We start from the raw sequence: 23,346 nt of genomic DNA on the forward strand, positions 1-23,346 counted from the left end.
AGTATTATTCTAACTCACATATTCCACTAAAAGGGCATTAAACACATCTCAAAAGGAACCTTTGATGTTGCCTCTTCTGAAAAGAAATAAATAAGTTGTTTTTTTGGTTATTTTAGTGAGTAGCTGTGAAAGAAATTGACTTGAAATGTGACCACTGCTATTGACAGTATGCTTAGGCTTTGACAAAAGAGTAATTTGAACAATTCATTTTTCTAAAGGGTTTTTAATTTAGTAGGTTATATGGGTTTATTATTTGTTTTTTTGTTTCAAACAATGCCTGAGCAAATAACTTCGTGCCACTCCCCTCATCTTTCTGAAAAGAAGGTGCCACAAAGGTGAACAAAGCTTGCAGCTGTGTCCTGGCTGATGACCCATCTGTGTCCTCTCCATGCATCCTGGATAAACACAGCTACCCCAGAACTTGTTATTTCTGGCATCAGAAGCTGTGTTACTTTGCCATCAGTCTGTGCAGCATGGTGTGCAGGAGGGGGAAGAGCCTGGGCTAAGAGCCAGCTAGAAGGCTGGGAGGCCCAGGCTAGATGGGGTGCCCCACCTGGCTTGCTTACTTGCCAAGACAGACAGGCACTCAGACAGGGTGGATAATGGGCATTGGAGTACCCTGTTGTGTCTCATATTCCCTCTCTCATCTGCCCTAATATAAAACCAGAGAGCATTTGTAACCTTACCTGCCTACCTTGCATAAGGGCAACATCAGAGAGCAGCCAGTACTTCAGAGAGTGGAGATCTTTCTTCTTGAATATTATCTTCTTTACTTTGGACTGGCAGCTTGTGATTGCTTTCCTCAAGTCTAACCTGCTGAAAGGAATGAAAGGGTGCACCTTCCTCCTGTTAGCAGCTACATGAGCCACACAGGAGGCAGCTAGGGTATGAAGGCACGAGACAAGCACCTAGAAATTGTTGGACAGATTGTATGACTTTGTGTAGGACATAAATCTGGTACAGTCACTTTGATAGCCAATGGAGAAGCCCTTGTGTCCAAGCTCTAGTTTTTTAACTAACTGCTTCATGAAAGTATCAGCATACTTTAGCTGGGACTTAAAGGAACATACACGCTCTCATGAAAGCACTAATGAAGTTTTTCCTTGGTAGTAGCAAAGATGAATGCTCTATGAATAGAAGCAAGCCTCCTTTGAAGGTGGCATCACTTGTGCTTTGGTAAGACTGTACTGAAAAGTACCTCAACTAAACTCTTCACTCTGAATATTCTATACTCCAAACAAATACATACTGGCAATTAATTTGGCAACTCTTTGCTAGAAATAATAAACAGAAATGAATGACAGGTCCCAAGATTTTGATACATGATTCTGTGTCAAATACTGTGAAAGATATGTGAAAAATACAAACTTTCTAAAGTCCAGTAACATTTTTATAGTTTTGGAATTTAACTGAAAACCATTAGCCTATTGTTCACCAAACCTGTTCAGTGGGCCCTTAGATGTAAAATAACAGGCTTAAAGATTAAAGGTGAGTAGATCCTCTTGTCAGGGTATGTGAATAAAACAGGGCTCTGAAGAGCTCTTCCTTTCCTTTGCAGAACTAGATCAGTCTTAGCTTCCTGTCCCATAAACTGAAAGGAACCACAGGGCAGCTATAAACTGCTGCTTAGAACACTTCCTTACTCTTTAATAACTGGTTCTACACCCCCTGAGCTACCTCTTCCTTATGAGCACACTTTAAAATAAAGACTCACCACTTTTTATACAATTCTTTATTATATATAAATTAGCACAAGAAAATTCTAAATCAAATCACAAAGTGCAAATTTGTTTTTTAACAGTAGTTTTTCCCAAAGCAATTCCCAACCCACCAAGCCTATAAATCGCCACATTATCATCCCTCCCTGTTACTAGGTTTAGTATTTTGAGTAATACACAGTAAAGGGACTGCAGACACAGAGAGAGATTAGGAAAAAAAAACCAACTAAAATATTTTTCTTCTACTCAACACCAGAAGCACTTAGGAAATACTTCCCTGTTTACTAGTCTCAATAACCTGCTTCTGTATATGCTCCCTCTTCTGGGAGAATTACCAAAACCCCACATAGGGCTAGAAAAAGAATATATGGCCCTGTACTATAGGATTTAGGGCATTCACCTCTGAAAGGGGAAACTTGGATGTTTTTCCTCCTCTAGAAATTATTTATTTCACACTGGTGAGTCACAGTTAAATAGCAAGTGCATAAACAGGGATTCATGGACAGAGATTTCAACTAAATTCCCTGATTTTTAATAGGGCCAGGTAATTTAAATAAGGCTACTTCAAATATGCAGGTTAACAAAGCGTACAGGTAAGAAGTTGTGCATCTTATATCTTACAGTATAACTATTTCAATTTAAAAACAAATCAGCACTTGTTTTAAGAAAGCTTTGGTATCCTGCTGACTTGACTATGTTTGAAGCCTACAGGAGGATGGAGATACCTAAAGCAGCACAATCACAGAAAAAAAAAAAAAACCCTAAAAAAAATTCATGCTTATAGTGGAGCTAGTCCAGAAAATGGTAAGGAAGTAGAGGATCTGTCACACAGGGAAGAGGCTGAGAGTGCTTTGATGAGAATGCTGATGGGAGGGAGTGAAGAAGACTGAGCCAGACACTTCAGCAGTGCCAGTGAAAGCACAGGAGGCAGTGCAAGAAATTCTGCCTAAGCATAAGGCGGTTTATCTTGATTGTTTTGGGTTTTTTTTCTTTTTTGTGTGAAGGTAGGGTTTGTTTGCCTGTTTTTAAATACTGTGGTCCAGACTTTCACCAGTCTCAGACTCATCCAATAGGCTGTGGCATATATGTATTTGAAGCTGCTCTAAACTCAACTGGGAAAGTCCTTGAGCAGTCTGCACTAATCAACTCCAACCTGAGTGGTGAGACTAGACCAGAGGTCCCTTCCAATACCATGTCTTTGAGACTTTGTCCAATACATGACTAAAGATCTGTTGCAAGGATGAAGGAAGTAATGTAAGCCCTATCACATATTTACTATAAAAAGAGGCTGACACAATTGGGATTGTTCAGCCTAAGAAAGAGAAGGCTTTGAGGTGACCTAACTGTTGCCTTCCTGTACCTTAAGGGAGCCTACAAAGACACCTGGAGAGGGACTTTTCACAAGGGCATACTGTAGTGACAAGACAAGGGGGAATAGCTTCAACCTGAAAGAGAACAGGTTTAGATTCAATATTAGGAAAAAATTATTCCCTGTGAAGATGGTGAGGCAATGGAACATGTTGCTCAGAGGAGTTATGGATGCCTCCCATCCCTGGTAGTGTTCAAGGCCAGGTTGGATGGGGCTGTGAGAAACCTGGTCTAGTAAAAGGTGTCCCTGTCCATTGCAGGGGGTGTGGTAATAGATGATCTTTAAGATTCATTCCAACCCAAACCATTCTATGATTCCATGATTTAATGATTTGAATCAACACTTCCTTGTTGATTTAGAGTTAACCATCAATGTGTCAAGACAGGCCAATATACTTTCTAGCTTTGCCCTATGAATTCATAAACATTACCAAAGTATTTATAAGTAACAACATTATCAAAATATCCTCATATTAAAATAAATTACTTAAGTATACTAAGATCTATAACAAGGTTTCTCAGGTTTCTTCAAGACATAACTTTTTACTTGAATTAGCAGCAGCTCAGTCTGCCAGAGTAGGGAGGTAGTAACAACAGGTAATTACTGACTGCAAGCACACACAGCTCCCCTACCTAATACATCATTCCTGCTGCAGATTCAAAACCCACTGACCTACTTCCAACATTTTTTACACACTTTGTACACTTTTACAATGCCCACAGGAGTCATAACCCACAGTTTAAGATGTGATGAAGTTATTATTAATTAAAGACAGAAACGAGTAAAAAACCCTACTGATTTATCAACCCAAGCACAGCTCAGAATATGGATGTGGTTCAGATAGAAAGCCATGGCGTTGGTGGGATAGATGGAAAAAAGTGCCAAACCTTGAACTTAAGGAAGCCCAAGCAGTGTGCTGGTATTACTTACTTAAAAATAATTAAGTATATTTTGCTTAAAAGATTAATTAGAGTTAATGTTTTTTAGTAGCATAGTAATTTTGATAGTTGTAGCTTCCTGAAGCTGAAGATATAAAGATGTAAGAGAAGAACATTTTTTTATGAGCAATTTTCATGTGCCTCCTCCACTCTTTTAAAAAAAGATTAAGAAAAGGCTGTATTGAAGTCTAACCGTTTGGAGTACAATATTCACATGTAGTTTTACAGCCACTACAGTAGACAAAAGAATGATATTTTCGGAATTCTTTGATTAATTTCTTCTTTTGCTTCAAAGGAACAGTAGGGTCATTGTCCATCTCTTGAATCAGTGCTAGAAGATACTGATTGGTTTGTTGCTTTTGATCTTCATATTCTTTAGTTGTAATGCGTTGACAGAAGGTGAAGCCTTTGTAAGAAATCAGAGGTTCAAATTAAGTTTCATGCATCATGTAAATCCTCATTAAAAAATATGATAAGAAACACAGATATACTGATATTCCAGTTCAGATGTGATTACATCTACAAGCAATGTGAAACATACAGCTCTCCATAATGGATGGAAATCTAATTAATTGCAAAAATAAAGTTGAAAAGCAGTGTTACAAGTACAGTATGATAGAAGATTCTGTATTGTAAACAGGCCTGCAAGACAAAGCAAATACAGTTCTCACAGAGAAACCACAATAAAGAGCACTAAACAATAAGAATGACACCTTGCATTTCTCAGGATCTAAAGATTCCCTGTGAGTAAATCAGATCTGTAGCAAGGCTTAGTACCTAATGCAAGTGAATAAATACTTTTGGAGAAAAAGTTGCCTCTAAACCACACTACAAAAATCTGACACAGAACTTAGGAGCTTCTATGTGACAGCTGAGCATGGTTTGGGCACCAGAAGTAGAGTTGATACAAGACAGACCGTTAACTCAGCACAACTTAGCTATAAAAAGGTTGTGAATCTCTGCAGTAAATACTGCCCTGTGTGGACTCAAGCCTCATCACTGGGCAGGTGAGTTCTAGCCTGAAGAAAGACTGGCATTCAGCTACTCCACAGACACTTTTTCTTCCTATACTTATTAGAGAGCAATTTAGTTGAAGAAGTGTCGGTTGTCTAAAGGGGAAAAAATTCTTACTAATCTGTCTTTATAAACACCATCATCTTTAGGCTTCATATAGAGAATAGTGTAAACCTGAGCTGGCAGTTTTTTCACATGGACCTGTCCTTCTCTTCTTCTACAGTATGTTTGTCAAACATCAATACTTTTTATAGTTTAGTAAAATCAGATGAAGAAAAAAGACAGCTCTTTCAAAAGGGAAAGCTTAACAACTGGCAGAGATTAAATCTTAAAACTTCAGCATGAATCTTTAGTCCTGTGGTTTCAAGTGTCTTATTAGATTAAAGCTAACCCCAGAGTTCTCTCACTGGTTTTAGTCTTTTTGATTTCCAGCAGACCTAAGGATTACCTTCCTGCAACTGACTGACCCCTTTTCTTATCTGGGTCTCCCAGCCTTCCTTCCTGCTCCCACCCACATTTAAGAAGTTCACCAGCTAAGAATGCTCAATAGCTCCTAGGAAAGATTTTGGAAAGAAAAGGGAAAATGACACCAGAATATAAGGCACACAGGAAAACAGGAATATGGCATGCCAGAGAGCTTACAATCAGATCAAACTATTTCAACAAGTGAAACCTGTCTGCATTTACAGATTGTAACCCCAAAACTTAGTAGGAAAAATGTAGTACAGGGTTTGTACTTCAGTTGTCTGTTCAGTGTGTCAATGGAGATCACATAGGCTCTGAGAATATTACACACAGGCAGCTTTTTCCACTGTTGTTCATCTCTATTCTTTGGATTCACAATATGTGATTCTCAGAACACAAAACCAGAAGGAATTTGGGCTCATTCCAGAACCCAACACAGACAGTAAAAGATTCTGTACCAAACTACTTTTCCGGCAGCTGCTGTATTAAATATAATATTACACAGCAAAATAATTTAGTGTAATTTGGTTCCTGAGTGATTTCTCTTTGGTGTTTAAGCACACAATGCACTGGCAAAATAGGAGTCAAAGAAGACAGAGTCAGAGAGAAATTAAATTATTTAAGCCAACCCTTTTAATCAGTGTTGCAGGATATTTTTGGCAGCAAGGCCAGATGGAACGTTAGCTCAAAAGAAATAAGCTGAAAAGCATTAACTCCACATACAGAAGGGTAGTGTAGCCTAAAAGGAAGGCATTTGACACTTGGATGCTTAAGTCCTAAGATCTTAATAAACTTTATGTTTACCCAAAAAAAGGAGTTCTTCAAAACACTTAACAATCAAAACACTAAACAATCAAAATCTGTGCTCAAGTCATCTATCAGAACCTTGAACTACTGAATTCTGTGAGAATTTGTAGGTGGCAAAAATAGAAGAATACTGTCCCTAAATACAAAGTCCCATCATATTCACAAGCAAAATTAGAAGCAAATCACTTCAGGAAGCACATTTTGCACTACTATTTCCAGAAGTAATTATTTGGTAAAAAAAAACATTAAAAAATTTTAATGTGTCCAAACCAGATTATTAATACAATCCTTGTTCTCCAATATTCAGACTGGTTTTGCAGATAGCATATAATTTAGTATTTAATGCATTAGCCACTAATCCCCCTAATGCTTCACTTCTAACAAAGGAAGAGTCTATGCACAATTACAGTCAACTGATGATAAACCAGTTGGTATACAATAACTTATATAAAAATCATCTACCTGAATTAATATCTGGATCTTGCCCTTCTAGCAAACTCTGAAGTCTCCTACTCGTTAGTTCCAGAAGAGTTAAAGGAGCCTGAAAATACAACCCAACAAAGAAAACATTACAAAAGCAATACTCCTGTATTTTGATAATCTAAAGCTTTCAGACCAATTTAAAAACACATAGTTAAATGCAGAAGAATCTATGTCCACATTTATTTAGGTACACATTCAAACTCTCTCACAGAATTGCACTAAAACACAGTTTTACTAAGATACTTGTGTTTATTTCTTGTATTGCTGGCTAAAGAAATAGGAAGCAAAAAGTTCTAGATGTTGTTTTCTATGGCAAAAACTGCAGTGTAAAACTAATTTCAGCTTTTGCACAAGGCTCTCAGTTGCAGCTGTCAGAGTGAACATCTGTCCACTTGCTGTCACTGCTACACAGTTCTGGGCCTATCTCCAGTGGGGAATCAAAGCCCCAACCCTCATGTCAGAACCCTTAATACAAATTTTAAGAGGGGGGTTGGCTGTGTACTAACAAATACAAACCCCTCACTAACCAATTAATCCTGTCAAACTAAACTGGAACTAATTTAAAAAAACTCAAAAAAAATCTCATGTCTTGACCTGAAACCAGAAGTGGATATTGATGTGTTGTATAAAAATAAAAACCAGTATTTTACTGAAACCAAAGTTTTGTGAACCTTATTTTTATAGGGTATGGTAAAGTTTCATCTTTTCACGTGTGACAATATAATGGAATATAAATTAAGGAGATTATAAAAAGCCTGCATGTTTACACAGCTCATCAAGTTTAATAGAAAGGCTACTAGCATTTTATGGTTCTATTTGTTTTCTTGAATTTAGAAGTTTACATTCCAAAATACTGAAGGATCTTTTAGAGTTGTCAATGCTATACACATATGCTGGGGTACAAGAGCATGCCATTTTTCTACCACGCAGAGTATGCCAGTGAACTTCTAAGGGAGAAAGACTCTAAGATACCTAAATTTTTAGCAGACATTCATTACCAACAAGGTGCCAAAATGACCCTATAAAAATTATTAATATTTAAAACATTTCCCTAATATAAATCATGCAAATAAAGAGAAGATACAATTTATAAAGTTTGGCAAAGCTCTCAAAAATCTGTCCTCCATAGTCTGGAATAGTTTCCCACCCTGTTTGGCGGTACTATTAAACTGTAACAAATGGAACATTTAACATAGTTCCTCAAACTTGTCATACTCCAAAAAAGGCAATTCATGGCATTTAACATTTAAAATGACGAAGTCAATGATGAAAGGAGAATGATACCTTAAAGAGCTCGGAGTGATTGTCCACCAGAAACTGAGTCAGCAGTTCTGCCTGTGGTTTTGACAGTGTCCTGTTTTGTAAGATGAACTTTGTACAAGTCTTGATGATCACAAATCTGTTCTCAAACTAGAAAAAGTAGTACCCAGATTTGGCATTAGACTAACTTGTAGTGTGCTAGCAAAGACTAAGTATAACGGGATGTTATCAGTGGGAAACTGACCACACAGTAAGGCAGTAAACAGAATACTTCCAACTGAACAAAAATGTTAGCTTTACTATGGGAAAATGCTATTTTTCACATTAAGCAGAACAGATTCTTACTTGTTTTTGCAATCTGTAGCCCTCAGATTCTGACGCAATGGCTAGGAATGTGAGGAGTCTGTGAAGTTCTTCACTAATATTCGGTGCTAATAATTTAAGATAAAGTTGTAATGCCTCTAGAGCTTGATCTGTTTTTCCTTTTTCTGCCATGGAGTAAAACAACATGTACAATGTTACTATTCATTTTCAGAGTCATGAATACTTATTTAAATCCCAATAATAACCCCAACTTTTGGGGGGGTTTTCTTCCAAACAAAATTTCATGTTGTTCCAGTTTATAAAGGATTCATTTTTCAATCCCCAAGTTTTAATTCTTCCTCCCTCCCAGGGGCAGAGTGGCAACAGGCAGTGAGTGAGCAGCTTTGAAGTATTTAGTTGGCAGCTGGGGTTAAGGCACAACCCAATAGGACTGAAGCAGCAGCAACAACACCTATTTAGGCAGGATTAATCTTAAACTTGTATTTAAATGAAACCATTCTGGTTTACTCGTATGCTGGTGATGGGTGGTTCTTATTAGTCCCTTTTATAATTTTAAATAACTTCCATTACTAAAAAGGATCCTATGTCCATAACTTTAAAAACCTTATTCTGGTTAACATGAAAAACTTTATAGCAATTATTTTAGTTTTATGTTATTACTTAGTAGTAGCAATAAGGCAAATTCTGACTTTGGGTAAGTAACTTTCACAATTAAAGTAGTTACACGTCGAAAGAGTTACCCAGAGAGGTTGGTGAATCTCTATCCTTCCAGATTTTCTAAATTCAGTTGGACCAGGCCCTAAGCAAATTGCTCTAACACTGAAATTTGTTCTTGTCTTGAGCAGAGGTTCTTAATAGTGATCTTGAGCATTTCCTTCCAACCTAAAAAGTGCATCTGCAATGGCATTGCAAATGGTGTCATGAATCAGTCAACAGATGCTTAGCGACATCCTCTACACAGCTTTCATCCGTATTTTTTGTTCCAGGTTGCTCTTACCTATAAGTTCTATAATTCCTGAATGAATATCAAAATCCTGAGTGGCAAGAAGAGAGTCCTCTTTTTGACTGTAATACTTAATTATAACATCAAAAATAATCTTCTTGTATGTATTCAGACTGCTGGGGTCGTCAGTGCTTTGAGATAACTGCTGACTAACCATCACTAGGAATTGGTCAGGAAAATACTCCAAGCATTCAATTGCAGCAAAGAGCCATCTGTCAAGCCTATAAAAGGAAAAGGCAGTTTTAATGCTTGCTTTAAAATGCTCTACCTACTTTTATTTTCACAGATTCATAGAATATTCTGAGTCAGAAGGGACACACAAGGATCATTGCATCCAACTCAAGTAAATGGGACTGAATCTTGGTGTAATTAGAACCATGCTTTAAGCAACTGAACTATCTCAGGGTCCATTTAATCCTTTAAACAAAATAGATAGAAATAATCATGCAGGTATAGTCCCACATATGAACCACAACACCAAAGTGGTTTATTAAGCAGTTTGTGTAACTTATTTCACTACAGCCATTCCAGAACCTTCTCAGAATGAGCAGCTTCCATGTTTTTCCTGTGCTAAAGGCAATACACCTGAGATACACCCAGATCAAAACAAGCTGCAATCATGCCAGACTGTCACTGACCCCAGGAATTCAGTTAGTACTTAAAAACCAAACACCCCCCCACCATTACTCCAACACACACATTGAGAACCCACCAGGGCTAACCAGGGTGAGAAAACCTGATCTTTACAGAAGAGAAAAAAATCACTTTAAAAAAAAGGAAAATAAAAGTAGGTTATACCACAGAACACTGCAGAAGCAGTTTATTATATAACCTACTATAAAGACATGAGGTTTCACAAGCATTTGTTGTCTCTGTCTTAACTAAGGAAAAAAAATATAACTTAATTACGCACCTAAAATTCAGGTGCATAATTTATTGTTGAAAGAAGCCAGAAATCAGAGGCAAAAGTCTCAACCATTTTGTACAGAAAGAATATAAAATCATAGAAATGTGCAGGGCAGAGGGACATTACTTTTATCTGATTCTGGATGTAAAATAATTTGATCTGAACCAATCACAAGTTGCAAATGTTATTTAAGATCCACAGAATCTCATTTTTATCATGGAGAACAGAAACAAAGAATATGAAGTTGCAGATAAAAACTGTATTAATTTGACAGAAATAGTCATGCCTAAGACATTCACATGAGCCTTGACATATTCATTAGAAGTATATTATTAGAAGTAAGATAGAGATGAGCCTAAGTACACTAACCAGGAGCACTACAATGGGAATAGATTTAAGGAAAAGAGCACTTGTCAACATGCAGCCACTTTTATATTCTCATTATATAAGCATTCTTCAGTGCTACAGCTTAGTTTCTCCTTTTCTCTTGCTAACAATAGATGCCTTATTGATTTTGTATCTTCACACCATGGCCACCAGGAACTGTGACAAACAAACAAGAAGCCTCAGAATAAAATTTTTCTAGTTCTAATATCTGTTACAGAGACCTAAGAGTAAAGAATCTGGCCTAGAAACTAGAGTGTTTACAACACTAAAGGTTAAAGTTTTAATGTTTACATAAAATGCCCAATGTCCAACTCAAAACATACACTTTTTGTGAAATCACTTACCACTTCTGAAAAGAACTTAATCACACTAATGCCACCACTGTCTACAAGTACACAAGCATGATGGTGTCTATTTTTTCTCTTAACATAAATATTTGATCAAGAGTAAAATAAAGCCTTTACTAACAAATCCATCCCACTGATACATAACTTACTCAGGCAAGTTTAAGCTACACATAATCTCTCTGTCGAGGAAAGTATTTGAGATAATCATGTCGTCTTCTTTGCCAAAACTGTCTGATTTTGTCTTCACTGAAGATGCCAAGATATCTTCTAGAAGGGGAACATCAATTAACTGCAGCAGTCGTAGCAGAGTTTGCTGTTTCCAGACATCTTCTATTACTGATATCATAAACAAACAAACAACCCTCAGAAACAAGATCTTATGTAAACAACTAACCTTTGTTTTTTTCTCAGTCAAGAATTTTTTTAAGTGTTCAAAGAAAATACAGTAATAGCATAGTGTGAAGTTGCGGTGTTGGGTAAGAAGAGATCAAAATAGGAATACTAAAAAAGAAAGGGGCCTCTCCCATCATATTAGGATTCAGAATAAACTAATTAGTAGAAGAAAAAAAATCAACTGAAAAGCAAAGGAATCACATAATAAAAATACTATTAATCTTAAGACCTACTTCCTTCTTTAGTAGTATTTTCATAAATAGCACCACTGTGTAAAAACATAACCCTGTTGTGTTTCCTTCTGTTTAGTTACTACAAGCATTTACCCCTTTAACACTTGTTTAGATATTTTGTCATTACTGACAGGTTAAATTTATGTCTCTGTGGAGCATTGTTTAACAGAAATGGGGCACTCACACTAAGATACAGTAAAGAACAATCAAGTTTTAAAAAGAAAAAATTTCATCCTCACCTCCTTTCGGAAGCAGGCGAGTTGGTTCATTAACCATGATCTTTGGAGGTAAAGAGGCATGAACATATATTGATTGAAGAAGCTCCTCAACCCTCTTTTTATCAGCTGCTTCCAATGCTAAGGGGTTTGAAAGTGTTGTGTCACACTTTGTTCTGCTTAGGGAGGGAAAAAAAAAAGTTAGATGTATAGCAACTACTATTAGAACACATTTGTCTTTCTGGTACTTACTAAATTGATCTTAAATCAGAACTTTAGGGCTTCATTATCTCTGGAATCTATCCTGCTACTATCATCCACATCTCCTTTGCGGAAAGGGCAAGGATATTAATTCCAAATACTGTTTGCTAGTTCCACTTCATTTACCAGCTTTCAGTAACTAGCTCACTCATGCTAATTCTCAGATTTCATCACAATTGATAACAAAACTGAGTAATTCCTAGGCTTATGCTACTGTGGCAGACTCTACTCCAAACAACAAAGGGCAGATCAAAACACTTTACCCAAAAATACCTGGTAGCATCTACAGTTTAGACATGACATTTCTCAAAACTGGCAAGCCTTTTCAGAAGTCTCCAACACCTGGTTTAGACAGATATAATTTCATTTAAAGGCAACCCTCCTTAACTTATTAAAAAAAATAGAGAAAAATTAGAATAGACCAAAGTAACTCACTTGGAATATCTTTTTGTTTTCTGTTTGCAGATTTGCTTAGAAGACAAGCTTTCATTGTCCTCACTCTTTCTTGGAAGAAGAGGATCAAGACTGCTATTTACAAATCTATAGAGACTAGTGTCTGTGTCTTCAAACTCTGTTTCTTTCCCATTCTTGAATAAGTAAAGCTTAGCTCCAACTGGCTCAAACACTTTGTGATCCATCAATGCTTGGCATACACGGACCCCCTTCACCCGAGAAATATCACTGCAGCTTAGGTACATGCTTTGCATAAGATGGCTCAGTACCACATCAACAGCATTGGAGCCGGTGAAACAGTTTCTGTATGTTTTCAGGTGCTGTCTACGTCTTTTGATTTCCACTTGATTGTGAAGGGCATGTATAATACTATTCCACAGCTGAGTTGCTTGAAAAGGACCATCGCAGTCTGCAAAATATTTATATGTAAGTTTTACAAATTTATAAACCTATACTTTAATATTTAAAAAAAATACATTGTGATTTAAAAAAAATCTTTTAAAAAAACCTCAAAAATCAGCTTAATTTTACGAAGATAATATTTCTTGGCTCAGTCCTTCTTGTAGGCTGACTTACACCCACTATGGGAAAGTCAAGAAAAGAGAACAAAAATCCACTAAAAACACGCGAGGAAGATTTTTTTGTTATTGTTATGACCAGACATATTGGACATATGTGCTGTGTACATAGATCATTAGAGAATCACAAAACAGCCAAGCCTTGCAGGGACCTCTGGGTTCTGTCTGGTTCAACCTCCCTGTTCAAGCAAGGCCACTCAGAGCTGGTCGCCCAGGACGATAGGCAGACAGGTTTTGAATATCTCCAGAAGCCGAGATGTTCACACGGTATCACACCCTCTCTGGGTACGACTGAAGAGCGTCTGGCTCCATCCGCCTTGAACTCTCTGTTTAGACACTTGACGAGACACCTCTGAGCCTTCTCTTCTCCCGGCTGAGCAGCCCCAGCTCTCTCAGCCTCACCGGGGGAGCTGCTCCGAAGCCCGCAGTTTATCCTCACACATCGCTCCCAGCCAAATCGTGTTTGCAGTGCATTAGCCGAGCCTGGCTCCCGGTCGAACAGCCAGCCCAGCCCTACCAGCGGCGGCCCCCGTAAGCTCAGCTCCAGGGGAGCTGCCAGAGGAAGATCCTCTCATCCCCGTTCAGCTGCCGAGCCTCGCTAGCCCAGTCCTGCCCTTCGCTCGCCCATCCGCGGCACCGCCAGTGCTAACACAAAGGGCAGGCGCCTGCCCCTCGCAGCCCGCTCTGCACCCCGGCTCCTCCGACACTGCGGGGGAAGAGCCGCTGCGGCGGAGAGACGGGCATGACCCTCTTCACCCACCTTGGCGCCGCCCGCTCCCCCGCCGCGGCCGCAACTCGCTCTGGCTGCGGATCCTCCTGAAGCGCGGAGTCAAATACCCCGCCATGGCCGCGGCCGGGCCGCTGGCGGAAGCCGGCGGAGCGCATCACTTCCCGCCCGCCGCCCCCGGCCGCGCCCAGCGCCGCCCCTGCGGGTCGGAAGTGAGCCGAGCTCCGGCCGCCCCCGCCCCGCCGCCGAGGCTGCCGCCGTCGCTATGGAGTAGCCGCGACAGGACGGGGCCCGAACGAGAGACGGAGCCGGCGTGACAGGCGGCCCGCCGGGCCCTCAGGGCGACGGGCAGCCTTGCGCTGCGCCGGCAGCTTCCCTCGGGCTCAGGTGAGAGGCCGCGGCCCGGGTCGAGAGCGGCTGCCCGTGGCCTGGTGGCGCTGCGCGGGGCGGGCAGGGCCGGCCGGCTCCGCGGGGCCGCCGGTCTCGGGTCCCGGCTGCCCAGCGCTGAGGGCTGGAGGGGAAGGGCCGCCCCGGGGGCTCGATCGCGGCGCGGGCGGGGCCGGGCGGGGAGCGCTGGGCTGCCGAGCCGGGGGATCGCGGGTCACCTGCCGCCCGTGGCCGCCGCCCGGCGCGCTGCTCCCGGCTGCCCCGCGGAGCAGGGAGCGCAGGCACCGGCCCTGCGGCGAGGAGCGGTGCGAGTCCGCTCTCGCTGTGAACAACAGTATAAATACTTGGTCCGGGAGAACTGGCCCGCAAGAAGCTGACCCGGGTTTGTGCAGCGCACGGGCTGGGTTTCACCTGTCACCAAGCGGCAACCACAACCCTGTTCGTGGGTGTCGTTCCGTGAGGATTTGGTAGGGACTCAGCTGAAGCTCAGGTCCGAAATGGTGTATGAAAGTTAAGGAGGTGTCTTGCGGCGAGAGCAGCCTTCCACAGTACTTCATTGCGTTCGACCCTCTCGGTGTTTTTGTAACAAATGCAAAAGACTGGTTGTGCCTGAAAAATGCTGGGTTTTGTCCTTTTGTTTGCTGTGACTCAGTTGTTCCAGCATTTATTTCTGTGGATTGATCCTCTCTTGGGGCAGGTGGATAGGATGTAGTTGGGTGGCGTGAAGTAGCTGTGCACCAGCCTGCTAGTCCTGGTTCCCAAAGGGGAATCCCAGCTTGGTATAGTTCAGAACAGTAGTAGTGTGTGTTGTACTGCTGTACAGTCTGCACCCACAGCCATACATCGGATGAAGCTATGAATTAGTTTGAGGATAAAATTGATGGGTTTGCATTATGCAGGCTTTTTTTATATGAGTGAGAATTGAAAAATGGTGGACAGTCTTTGTTTTTGATTTCGGCAGCCTATATTTCAACATTTTGAATGTTTTGCCTCCTTTCTGAGCTCAGTGTTGGCTGTTGTTTACTCTCTTGCTAAGTGATTGTTCTTATGCTGCCATATGATTGCTGATGTGCATCAGCATAAAAACTATTACTGATTGTGAGGGACATTAATGAAAAAAACATCTTGAACATTCAGAATTTTTTAGGATTAGTTCCAGGTTTCATGGACTCAGAATAAGTAACATTAAAAGTACTCGTGATACTCAAACAGAAAGAGTTCTTAAACTTTTAAACTTAAACTCTTCTTTGTTATATGTCCTGTGTTGCTTGTTACACTTCAGATTTTGCATTTGTCTCATTTATTACCTTTTAATTTGGAATGCAGATTTCATTGTGGGTGACTGACTTTATTGCCACTTGGTTATTAATTTTTTTTTAGAAATACTAGACCAGTCTTAACTGAACAAACAAGTTTTCCTGCAGTTGAGAACTAGACTTGCGTATTTCAGATGTGGTTAACTTGTCAAGAATTGTGGTATTATAGATACTATCCAAACCAGATATTTTTGGTGGGGCATAGGTTTTCTAGGTACATTGTTCCTGTTGACATACAAATTTTTAACTGTAGTTGGTGATCGCAACAGTTTTTATAAAGCAAAGTTTACTATTTTAGCTTCCATTCAAATGTTGATAAGAGGATTTCTACATCTTTACAGTTAGGTGGATGTAAGCTTTAAAGCCCATCTGCTTACTGAGAAATTGATTTCTTGGTACTACTTGCTCAGAAGCTAAATTAAACAATAGTTTTCCTACTGTCAAGCTGGAGGGGAGCAGGTTGGACAGGGTCTACCAGGAATTTTAAATTCTAGCACTTCAGATACTGGAATGCCATTGACATTCTCACCTAGTGGCTTTTCCAGGCTACCCACTGCAGTTAGTCTGTCACCCACAGCAGAGGGCACTTCTGATTTAATGAACACTACACCATTTTCCCACCATCTGTGTAGAGAAGCTTCCTTTCAGATTTACACAAAAGAATTTCAATATGTGTGCACATGCATTTTTTTCATAATATTTCTGCAGTTAATTTTGCAAAGTGTTTTATTGATTTTGAGAGCCCTAACACAAGATGGTGTTGCATTGGTACTAGAGAAGATTTGATGGCTGGGAGTGAACAAAACAATGGAAAAAACACAAGATCTAAACCCAAGTAAATTAGATTTGGGATTATCTTAAACTCATTAGGATTGATTTTATAGCCTTTTAGCCTATTGAATTTGTCTGCAGAGTAGCTGCTGAATAAAATTGCTGAGAGCTGGAAATGCCTATAGCTCTTTTTTAGAATTATCCATGATCCTTGTTTGTACCTATTTATTAGGTTAATGAAAGTTCCTTTATACAGGGATATTAGCCAGTGTCTTCATAGCAGTTTGGTCTGGGCTGTATAGTTAGGCTGTGCATGTGTTTTTCCATGTCATGAATCATAAAGTAAAATTAATTTATTGTAATAATAAAATTTCAAATACCGAAATAAAATTACTTAATAAAGGAATTCTGTGTTTATATAATTTATTTCAAGGTATGTTCTCAACAAAACACTAACTACAAACAATAACTACAAACAAGTTTGTAGTTATTCTTAAGATTGTCTTGTTGATTTCAGACACAGTTTCTTAGATCTAAAACTCACAGTCCTCATAGTTGAGACAAACTCCACCATTAACATGCTTGTAGTCACATCTGATTCTGCTCCTGGGTTGCCCTGTTGAAGTCATAACTACTATATGTGATTTAGGTTTGAGTATTTGTGAGATTGAGATCTGTGAAGCTGGATTAATGTCTTTTTTAAAATACATTTTCTTAAAATTCCTGGTAGGGTTTGTCATTTAGTAGGATGAAGTTGTTTCACTTCAGCTGACATGGAAATTGGAGAAATAGCTATGGAGCCATGGCATTAGTGAGTTCCTGCATTTCCCTAAGGTAGAATACTGAAGGTGGGATATAACTGCACCAAGAGTCAAGATAGAACAAACGGCTGTTCCACATGCAGCACTGTGATGTGGTTTGCTTGTGGTTTGGCTGATACTGTTAACACACAGCTGCAATGGAGTGAATTGTTCCATAACAAAGGGAGCTTCCTAACTATCATTTAATACGTTTATAACCTCTTTTATATTTATAGACCTCTATTACAGGTCTGTCTTTGCAATTGAAACCTAATCAGAATATTTGTCCTGATCTGTAGTGGAATCAAAAGTATAGTACCAGGGAGAGAAGAAGTGCATGTCCATATAACTTCAGTGTGGTTGATTTTGATTAAAGTTTGGCTGAAGTACACAGCTGTCTTTACATCTTAATTGAAAGAGACTGAAGAAATATCCTTAAGTGTTGCTTTTGAATATACTGCATAATACTGATTCCAGGAAATAATTTCTTCTTGCATTCTCTCTTTTTCTTTGTTCACACAGATAAGGAAGATGAATGTATCTTTTTTTTTTCTTTCCCTGTTTTTTTGCTGCCTTTGTTCTTTCTTGTGTGTACATTATCAGAGAAACAATGGTATAAATGGGACACAGGGTTCAGAATTTGTTCAGAATTTGCAGAACAGGCAAATCAGATTTATAATAGAAGTATAGAAAACGATGAAAGTACATGTTGCACTATATTAGGAATGGTGAAAGTAACAACACAGACTGTCTAGCTTGGTTACACAAGAGAGCAAGTTTTATTCTTCCAGATCTTTTATAGACAGTTCTGAGAAGGTCCAAAAAGGTAAACCTCTCATTGGTTATGAAAGTAACATATTACCATCATTGGACAATTAGGAACACCACCCCTTGACCGTTTCTTGCAAGAAAATAACAAGGTGACAAACAACACCTGCAAAGATTTTTTCTTTCTCTAAGAATTGTTTGGATTCTGCCTTATGATTTCTCAGACCAGAGTGAGAAAGTTGTGTGACTTATTTTCACACGGGCTCAAGCTAATGCCTGAAGTCTAAAAATCTCTTATTTGGCCATTGTCAGTTCCCACAAGTACACACTACAAGGGAAGATGAAGTAAATTGGAAACTGCCACAGTCTTTTAGCTCTAAAATTTGAAAGGTGACGTGAAAAAAAACTTCCTTTTACAGTTTTGGTAAAGCATAAAGAAATGGTTTCTTCTTTCCTTCTTGTGCACTTAATGCTTAAGTTCGTTAATAGTTGGATCATGGTAATGTCAGTAATCTAATGGGCAAAATACTGAATTTTGAGCTTGTATTTTGAAAAGCACTGTAGGAAAGAATGTGTTTGTTTTTTATTTGCTCTCTGTATAATATACATCCATTATTTTGCTGGCCCAATATCTTAAACAATCCTTAGCTTCAGACAAATGAGTAGTTCTGTGAGCACTGGAATTAAGAGTCTTTTTTCCTTCAGATTGTTTCTCTTTTTGATGGATACTAATACACAAAGTGTGAACCATTCCTGTAGGGGGCAGTTTATAAATCCCTTGCGTTATTCAATGACTGTTTTCAAGAAATGGTTGAATTGAGAGGACAGTGAAACCTTTATTTTCTTGTCTTTGTAGGATAAGCCATTGGTGCAAATTGAAACCATGGAGTCCATGCTGAATAAGCTGAAGAGCACTGTCACAAAGGTGACAGCTGATGTCACCAGTGCAGTCATGGGAAATCCTGTTACCAGGGAATTCGATGTCGGGCGACATATTGCCAGTGGAGGTAATGGTCTTGCGTGGAAGATATTTAATGGAACTAAAAAATCAACAAAGCAGGTGAGTTATCAAAAAAAAGTGATCTAACAAGAAGGAAGAAGTTTGCTTTAACATGGATTGGTTCCCCAGTTTGTTGCACCTTGCAACTTTTTTTTGGTAACAATTCTGACTTTTTACAATTTAAAACAACCATGAAGTGTGTCATCATTTGTTGTCAGCAAAAGACACTGTCATTTTTTGCTCAGCTACCATACAGAAATTGAGCAGTTAGAAATGTTAAGTTAATGAGATACTGTAACAGGAAGGCATGGGGTGGAGGAGGGGGTTGTGAAGGAAGTTAATTATGCTTCTCCTATGCTGCTTTCAGATCAGTATTGTTCCCTTTTAGTTTCCTTAAAGTATTAAGGTTTGGAGCACTAATACTCAAACCTTGCCTCACTTGAAGTCACATGTATAAATAAATAAATATGGGACTGTGACTTCAGAAGAGGTTTTGCCAAAAAAAGAGTTTAAAAATTGTTATTACAGAAAATGATTTTGTTACACTGTAGAAATACGAAAAGGTTTTTTTTCAAATTTGGGGAGGAAATTCAGTTTTCAAAGTGTAAATAGAAGTGTTAATAAATTATGGTCTTTACTTAAGCTTAATACTTAGACAATATATCATCTTTCTGCACATGTACCAAAAAGAAATGGACACAAAGGAATAACTTTGGAAAATGTTTACACAATCTTTTAGATCATAGTCAAATAAACAGTAGCAAATAGATAAATGTAATACTGAGAATAAATAATGTGCAAAGAATGTGTCATCTGATTCTGTGTGACAGATTCTGAATAATATTTAATCAGGTACTTTTTCCATGTTTTCATGCATTTTTTTAGCTGCTGCAGATCTCTCTGCATTTGCTGAATTTACCCAACATACAGTTGATTGGGGCTTTTTTTTTGGTCCTGCTCATCTATACAAAGAAGTGATAATATTGGAAGCATGGTAATTTTGATAGGTTTTATACCATCTATGTGACCAGTAAACACTTGACCTGCAGCACATGTATCCTTGAGGTGTGGAGAATTGTGGCAAGTTTCTTTCACTGTAGAGTTGACAGAGCACATATAACTAGGTTCCTGTCTATCAAGTTTTTCAAGCCTTGAATAGATGCTCTGACCAATAATTTTACAGTTTTAGTCCAGGTGCTCCACATGGTCCTGTAATATCTCTGTAAACCCTGACTAACATCTGTGTAGTTGTATGCCATCATTAGTAATTAAAAATACAGCAGCAGTTGTACTGCATGGAATTTTAGATGGCTGTTGTTTTGACACACAGTTACCATTCATTATTAATATTACCAGTTAGGTAACATCATATCAACATTCACTTTGACATTGCAAAATAAAACTGTGCAGCAATACAGCTTATGGTGTGTTGTATTGCAATATAATGTTCTTTAACTGTTGCAATAATAAGGGAGTCAGTTTCTTCATGAAGGAAAAGCAGAACCTGTATTGCCTAGGTCATATTTTATAGGATTATCAGAAGGCACTGTGTTATATCTAATTGGCTGACAATAAACTGACACTCAATTCCTTGGTCAGTAAATGGGATTTTGCATGTTTATCAAATGTCTCTATCCCTGGATTGTTTACATATCTTCTTCACTGATTCTCATGGGATCAATTTGTTGTTTTTGCAGGTGCAAACTTATCTTTCTCACAAGAATAAATTGTTGTGCTAACTGACTTCCATTCCTATGATATTTTCTCATGGGAACAGAGTAGCTGTTAGCTGCACCCAGCAGAATCAGCAGGCCTAAGCCATGATATTATAAAGCCTTCCTTTTATAAGATTTCTACCTGTATGCAACATTTAACATTTTTTATTTCTCTCCCATGTACTTTCTGAATGTTCTTTGGCTGTCATTTTCCAGGTGATAGCAGTCACTTTTGCGGAGGTGCACATATTTGCTGTATTACAAGCTTGAAGCTGCAAGCTTTTTTTGCAGTGTATATTGTAATCAGACAAGGAGGATGTAAGGGCTTAATTACCCTTGTTGTTGTCACTTTGTCACAACACAAGTAACATTTTAAGTCATTGTAGCCAGGTAAAACAGCTGAATGTAGAGGTTTTAACATTACAGCAGTAGATCCCATCAGAAATCTTTGTTTTCAGGATTATTTCTGTTCCTATTTTACGCCAGTGGACAGTTACAAATATTCTATCTCTGGTGACAGTAGATATCTATAACTGTCTTCTTCTTTTCTGAGTTCTGCCTGGTTTCTGCCTTGCTGCTTTTCCAGGATTTCTGAATGTTTATCTGTTATTATTTTTTTAATGTACTTTGTCTTTTCCTGCTTACTGTGTAGGTGACTGAGTAACAACCTAACAGAATGTGAGAAAATTACTTACCTACGTGCATATGTTTGTCTGGTGCTATTTCATAGCTGATTTGCTGGTGTTTTTTTGAAAGATTTATGAGTCACTCTGGTTATATATAGGTGTATAATTTCACAGTATGTATTTCAGCTCATCTTAGACTTTTTGCACTTATACTTTTTCTGACATAATATGGCACTTGTCCTTCTGCTTAGAAAGTACAATCATAAATAGATAGGGTAAGGTCACAAAGTACTTGCCAGCTCAGTTGTAAAGCTATCAGAATTCAGAAGGTAGGTCCCAACAATAAGGTTACAGACAGTCAAGAGGGACCAAATGGCCTTGAGTCAGCTGGGTAAGCATCTGGAGCACAAATTGTGTTCTCTTCTGCCAGGTGCAGGGAATAATGAGTTTAAACAAACGATGCAGGATTGCAGCAAGCACCAATAGAAGTTACTTAGACCCACCACAAAATATTCAAACCATAGCTGATTTAAATACTCACTTTCTGATTCTTTTCACTTATCATCAAACAAGTTTTTTTTTCAGAAGTGCTGTCTTAATTTGAGATTTTGTTATTGGTCATGTACTGTTCAGTGTATGTCTTCCATCCCTGTCATTGCTCTTCCATGCCTTGTGTTAACGTTTGAGCTATCACACTTAAAAGTTGGAGCAGGGAGCCAATATGGATAGAGCAGGAAAAGTGTACTTAGTTGAACTAATTACAAGTATTCACCTGTTAACAGCTTAATGAGAATAGTTAAAAACCAATATTTTGTGTATTGGGCTGAATTTCATATTTTGGATAGTCTATTTCTAAAAGTTTATAGTTGTTTTTTTTTTAATAAATAATATAGCTGTTCCAGTGAGATTTTAATTAGAGTAATGGTTATAAAATGTGCAGTAAAAGAGCACAGAGTTCCTCTTGGGACTGAAAACTGTAATTTCATATTATTCTCTGCTGCTTTCTAACCTTTATTACTATTCATAATGCTGTTGTAGCAGCATATAAAAGTCTGTTTCATCATAAAAGTTTTTAATTCCTTTTTTCATCAGCTGATAAATTTCATATTAACAACTTCCCAGATGGTGATGTAATCTTTCATTTTACATTGACCTCTGTAATTTCAGTTTCATACAAATTTCTTAATTTTCTCCTTCTCCAGTTTCAGAAGTCAGAGAGGATTTCTCTGGTTTTAGCATTTTTGTGACCTTTTTTTACACATCTTTAAACATTACAAAATTCTTAATGTTTTATCATGTGAATGGTCTAATCAGATTAATAGACTACTGTGACTATTACGTCAGATTGTACTGGTTTGAAAAGAGCACTGAGACAGGACCTGGTTATTAAAGCAACACTTGATACATACTAAGAATATTTTAACAGTTCATTGTTGATATAAATGCTTTAGTCTACTTAAAATCAAGCCGATTTCGAACTGTGGATCTGCTGCTTTGTCACTGTGTAGGCTGGGGTTATAATTTATGCAATACTGTTTATACAATAAAGGAGCATTAGTACCCTAACTCAGAATATCTATTTCAGAGTTTATATGTAGTAACCTCTCCCATGGCTGGGACTAAGTAACAAAAACAAGTAATTTAATTTTTTTTGGTTATTCTTTTGGTGGGATTGTACTGCTGATTGAAAAAACACATTTGTATATAATTGTGTGTAGGCTTAGGTTTTGTCTGTGTTATATACTGAGTGAATTCTGTTGCTTATTTTCAGGAAGTGGCTGTTTTTGTCTTTGATAAGAAGCTAATAGACAAGTACCAAAAATTTGAAAAAGATCAGATTATTGATTCCTTAAAACGAGGTGTTCAACAGCTAACTAGGCTTCGACACCCTAGACTACTTACTGTTCAACATCCATTAGAAGAATCCAGGTAAGCTGTAGTAGAGAACAGTGATTTTTAATCATTGTTTTGGTATTGGATGTAAACTGTCTGAAACATTCAATGCATGCATCTGGTGAGATTTAAGTTTAGTGTATGTATTTATTTATATGACAAGGTATTCACCCTACCCACCCATCCTC

The 23,346-nt window shown here is 38.4% G+C and overlaps 2 protein-coding genes across 5 annotated transcripts in view; one reads left to right on the top strand and one right to left on the bottom strand.

Moving 5' to 3' along the window:
- Nucleotides 1–1,717: 1,717 nt before the first annotated feature.
- DEPDC4 (DEP domain containing 4) lies at nt 1,718–14,018 on the bottom strand. 2 transcript variants are annotated; one of them, XM_015629458.2, is made up of 9 exons: nt 13,916–14,018; nt 12,560–12,986; nt 11,888–12,039; nt 11,172–11,358; nt 9,376–9,602; nt 8,400–8,542; nt 8,079–8,204; nt 6,774–6,852; nt 1,718–4,431 (listed from the first exon to the last, which is right to left on the bottom strand). In XM_015629458.2, the coding sequence occupies exons 1-9, from the start codon at nt 13,998–14,000 to the stop codon at nt 4,214–4,216; spliced, it is 1,644 nt and encodes a 547-aa protein (XP_015484944.1). In that variant the 5' UTR covers nt 14,001–14,018; the 3' UTR covers nt 1,718–4,213. The 2 variants fall into 2 exon arrangements, with proteins under 2 accessions (XP_015484944.1, XP_015484943.1); XM_015629457.2 differs by having other exon boundaries at nt 11,888–12,042.
- A 62-nt stretch (nt 14,019–14,080) lies between these two features.
- Nucleotides 14,081–23,346, top strand: part of SCYL2 (SCY1 like pseudokinase 2) — a 35,345-nt gene continuing 26,079 nt past the window's right edge. For 2 of the 3 annotated variants that reach the window (XM_015628760.3, XM_015628762.3), the window contains exons 1-3: nt 14,081–14,269; nt 18,781–18,984; nt 23,037–23,194. In XM_015628760.3, coding sequence (XP_015484246.1) covers nt 18,808–18,984; nt 23,037–23,194 — 335 coding nt within the window. In that variant the 5' untranslated portion in view covers nt 14,081–14,269; nt 18,781–18,807. The remainder of the gene's footprint in view (nt 14,270–18,780; nt 18,985–23,036; nt 23,195–23,346) is intronic. The other variant, XM_015628761.3, reaches the window with a different exon arrangement.

The sequence above is a fragment of the Parus major genome, chromosome 1A, assembly GCF_001522545.3.
Source record: "Parus major isolate Abel chromosome 1A, Parus_major1.1, whole genome shotgun sequence".
NCBI classification, from domain to species: Eukaryota; Metazoa; Chordata; class Aves; order Passeriformes; family Paridae; genus Parus; species Parus major.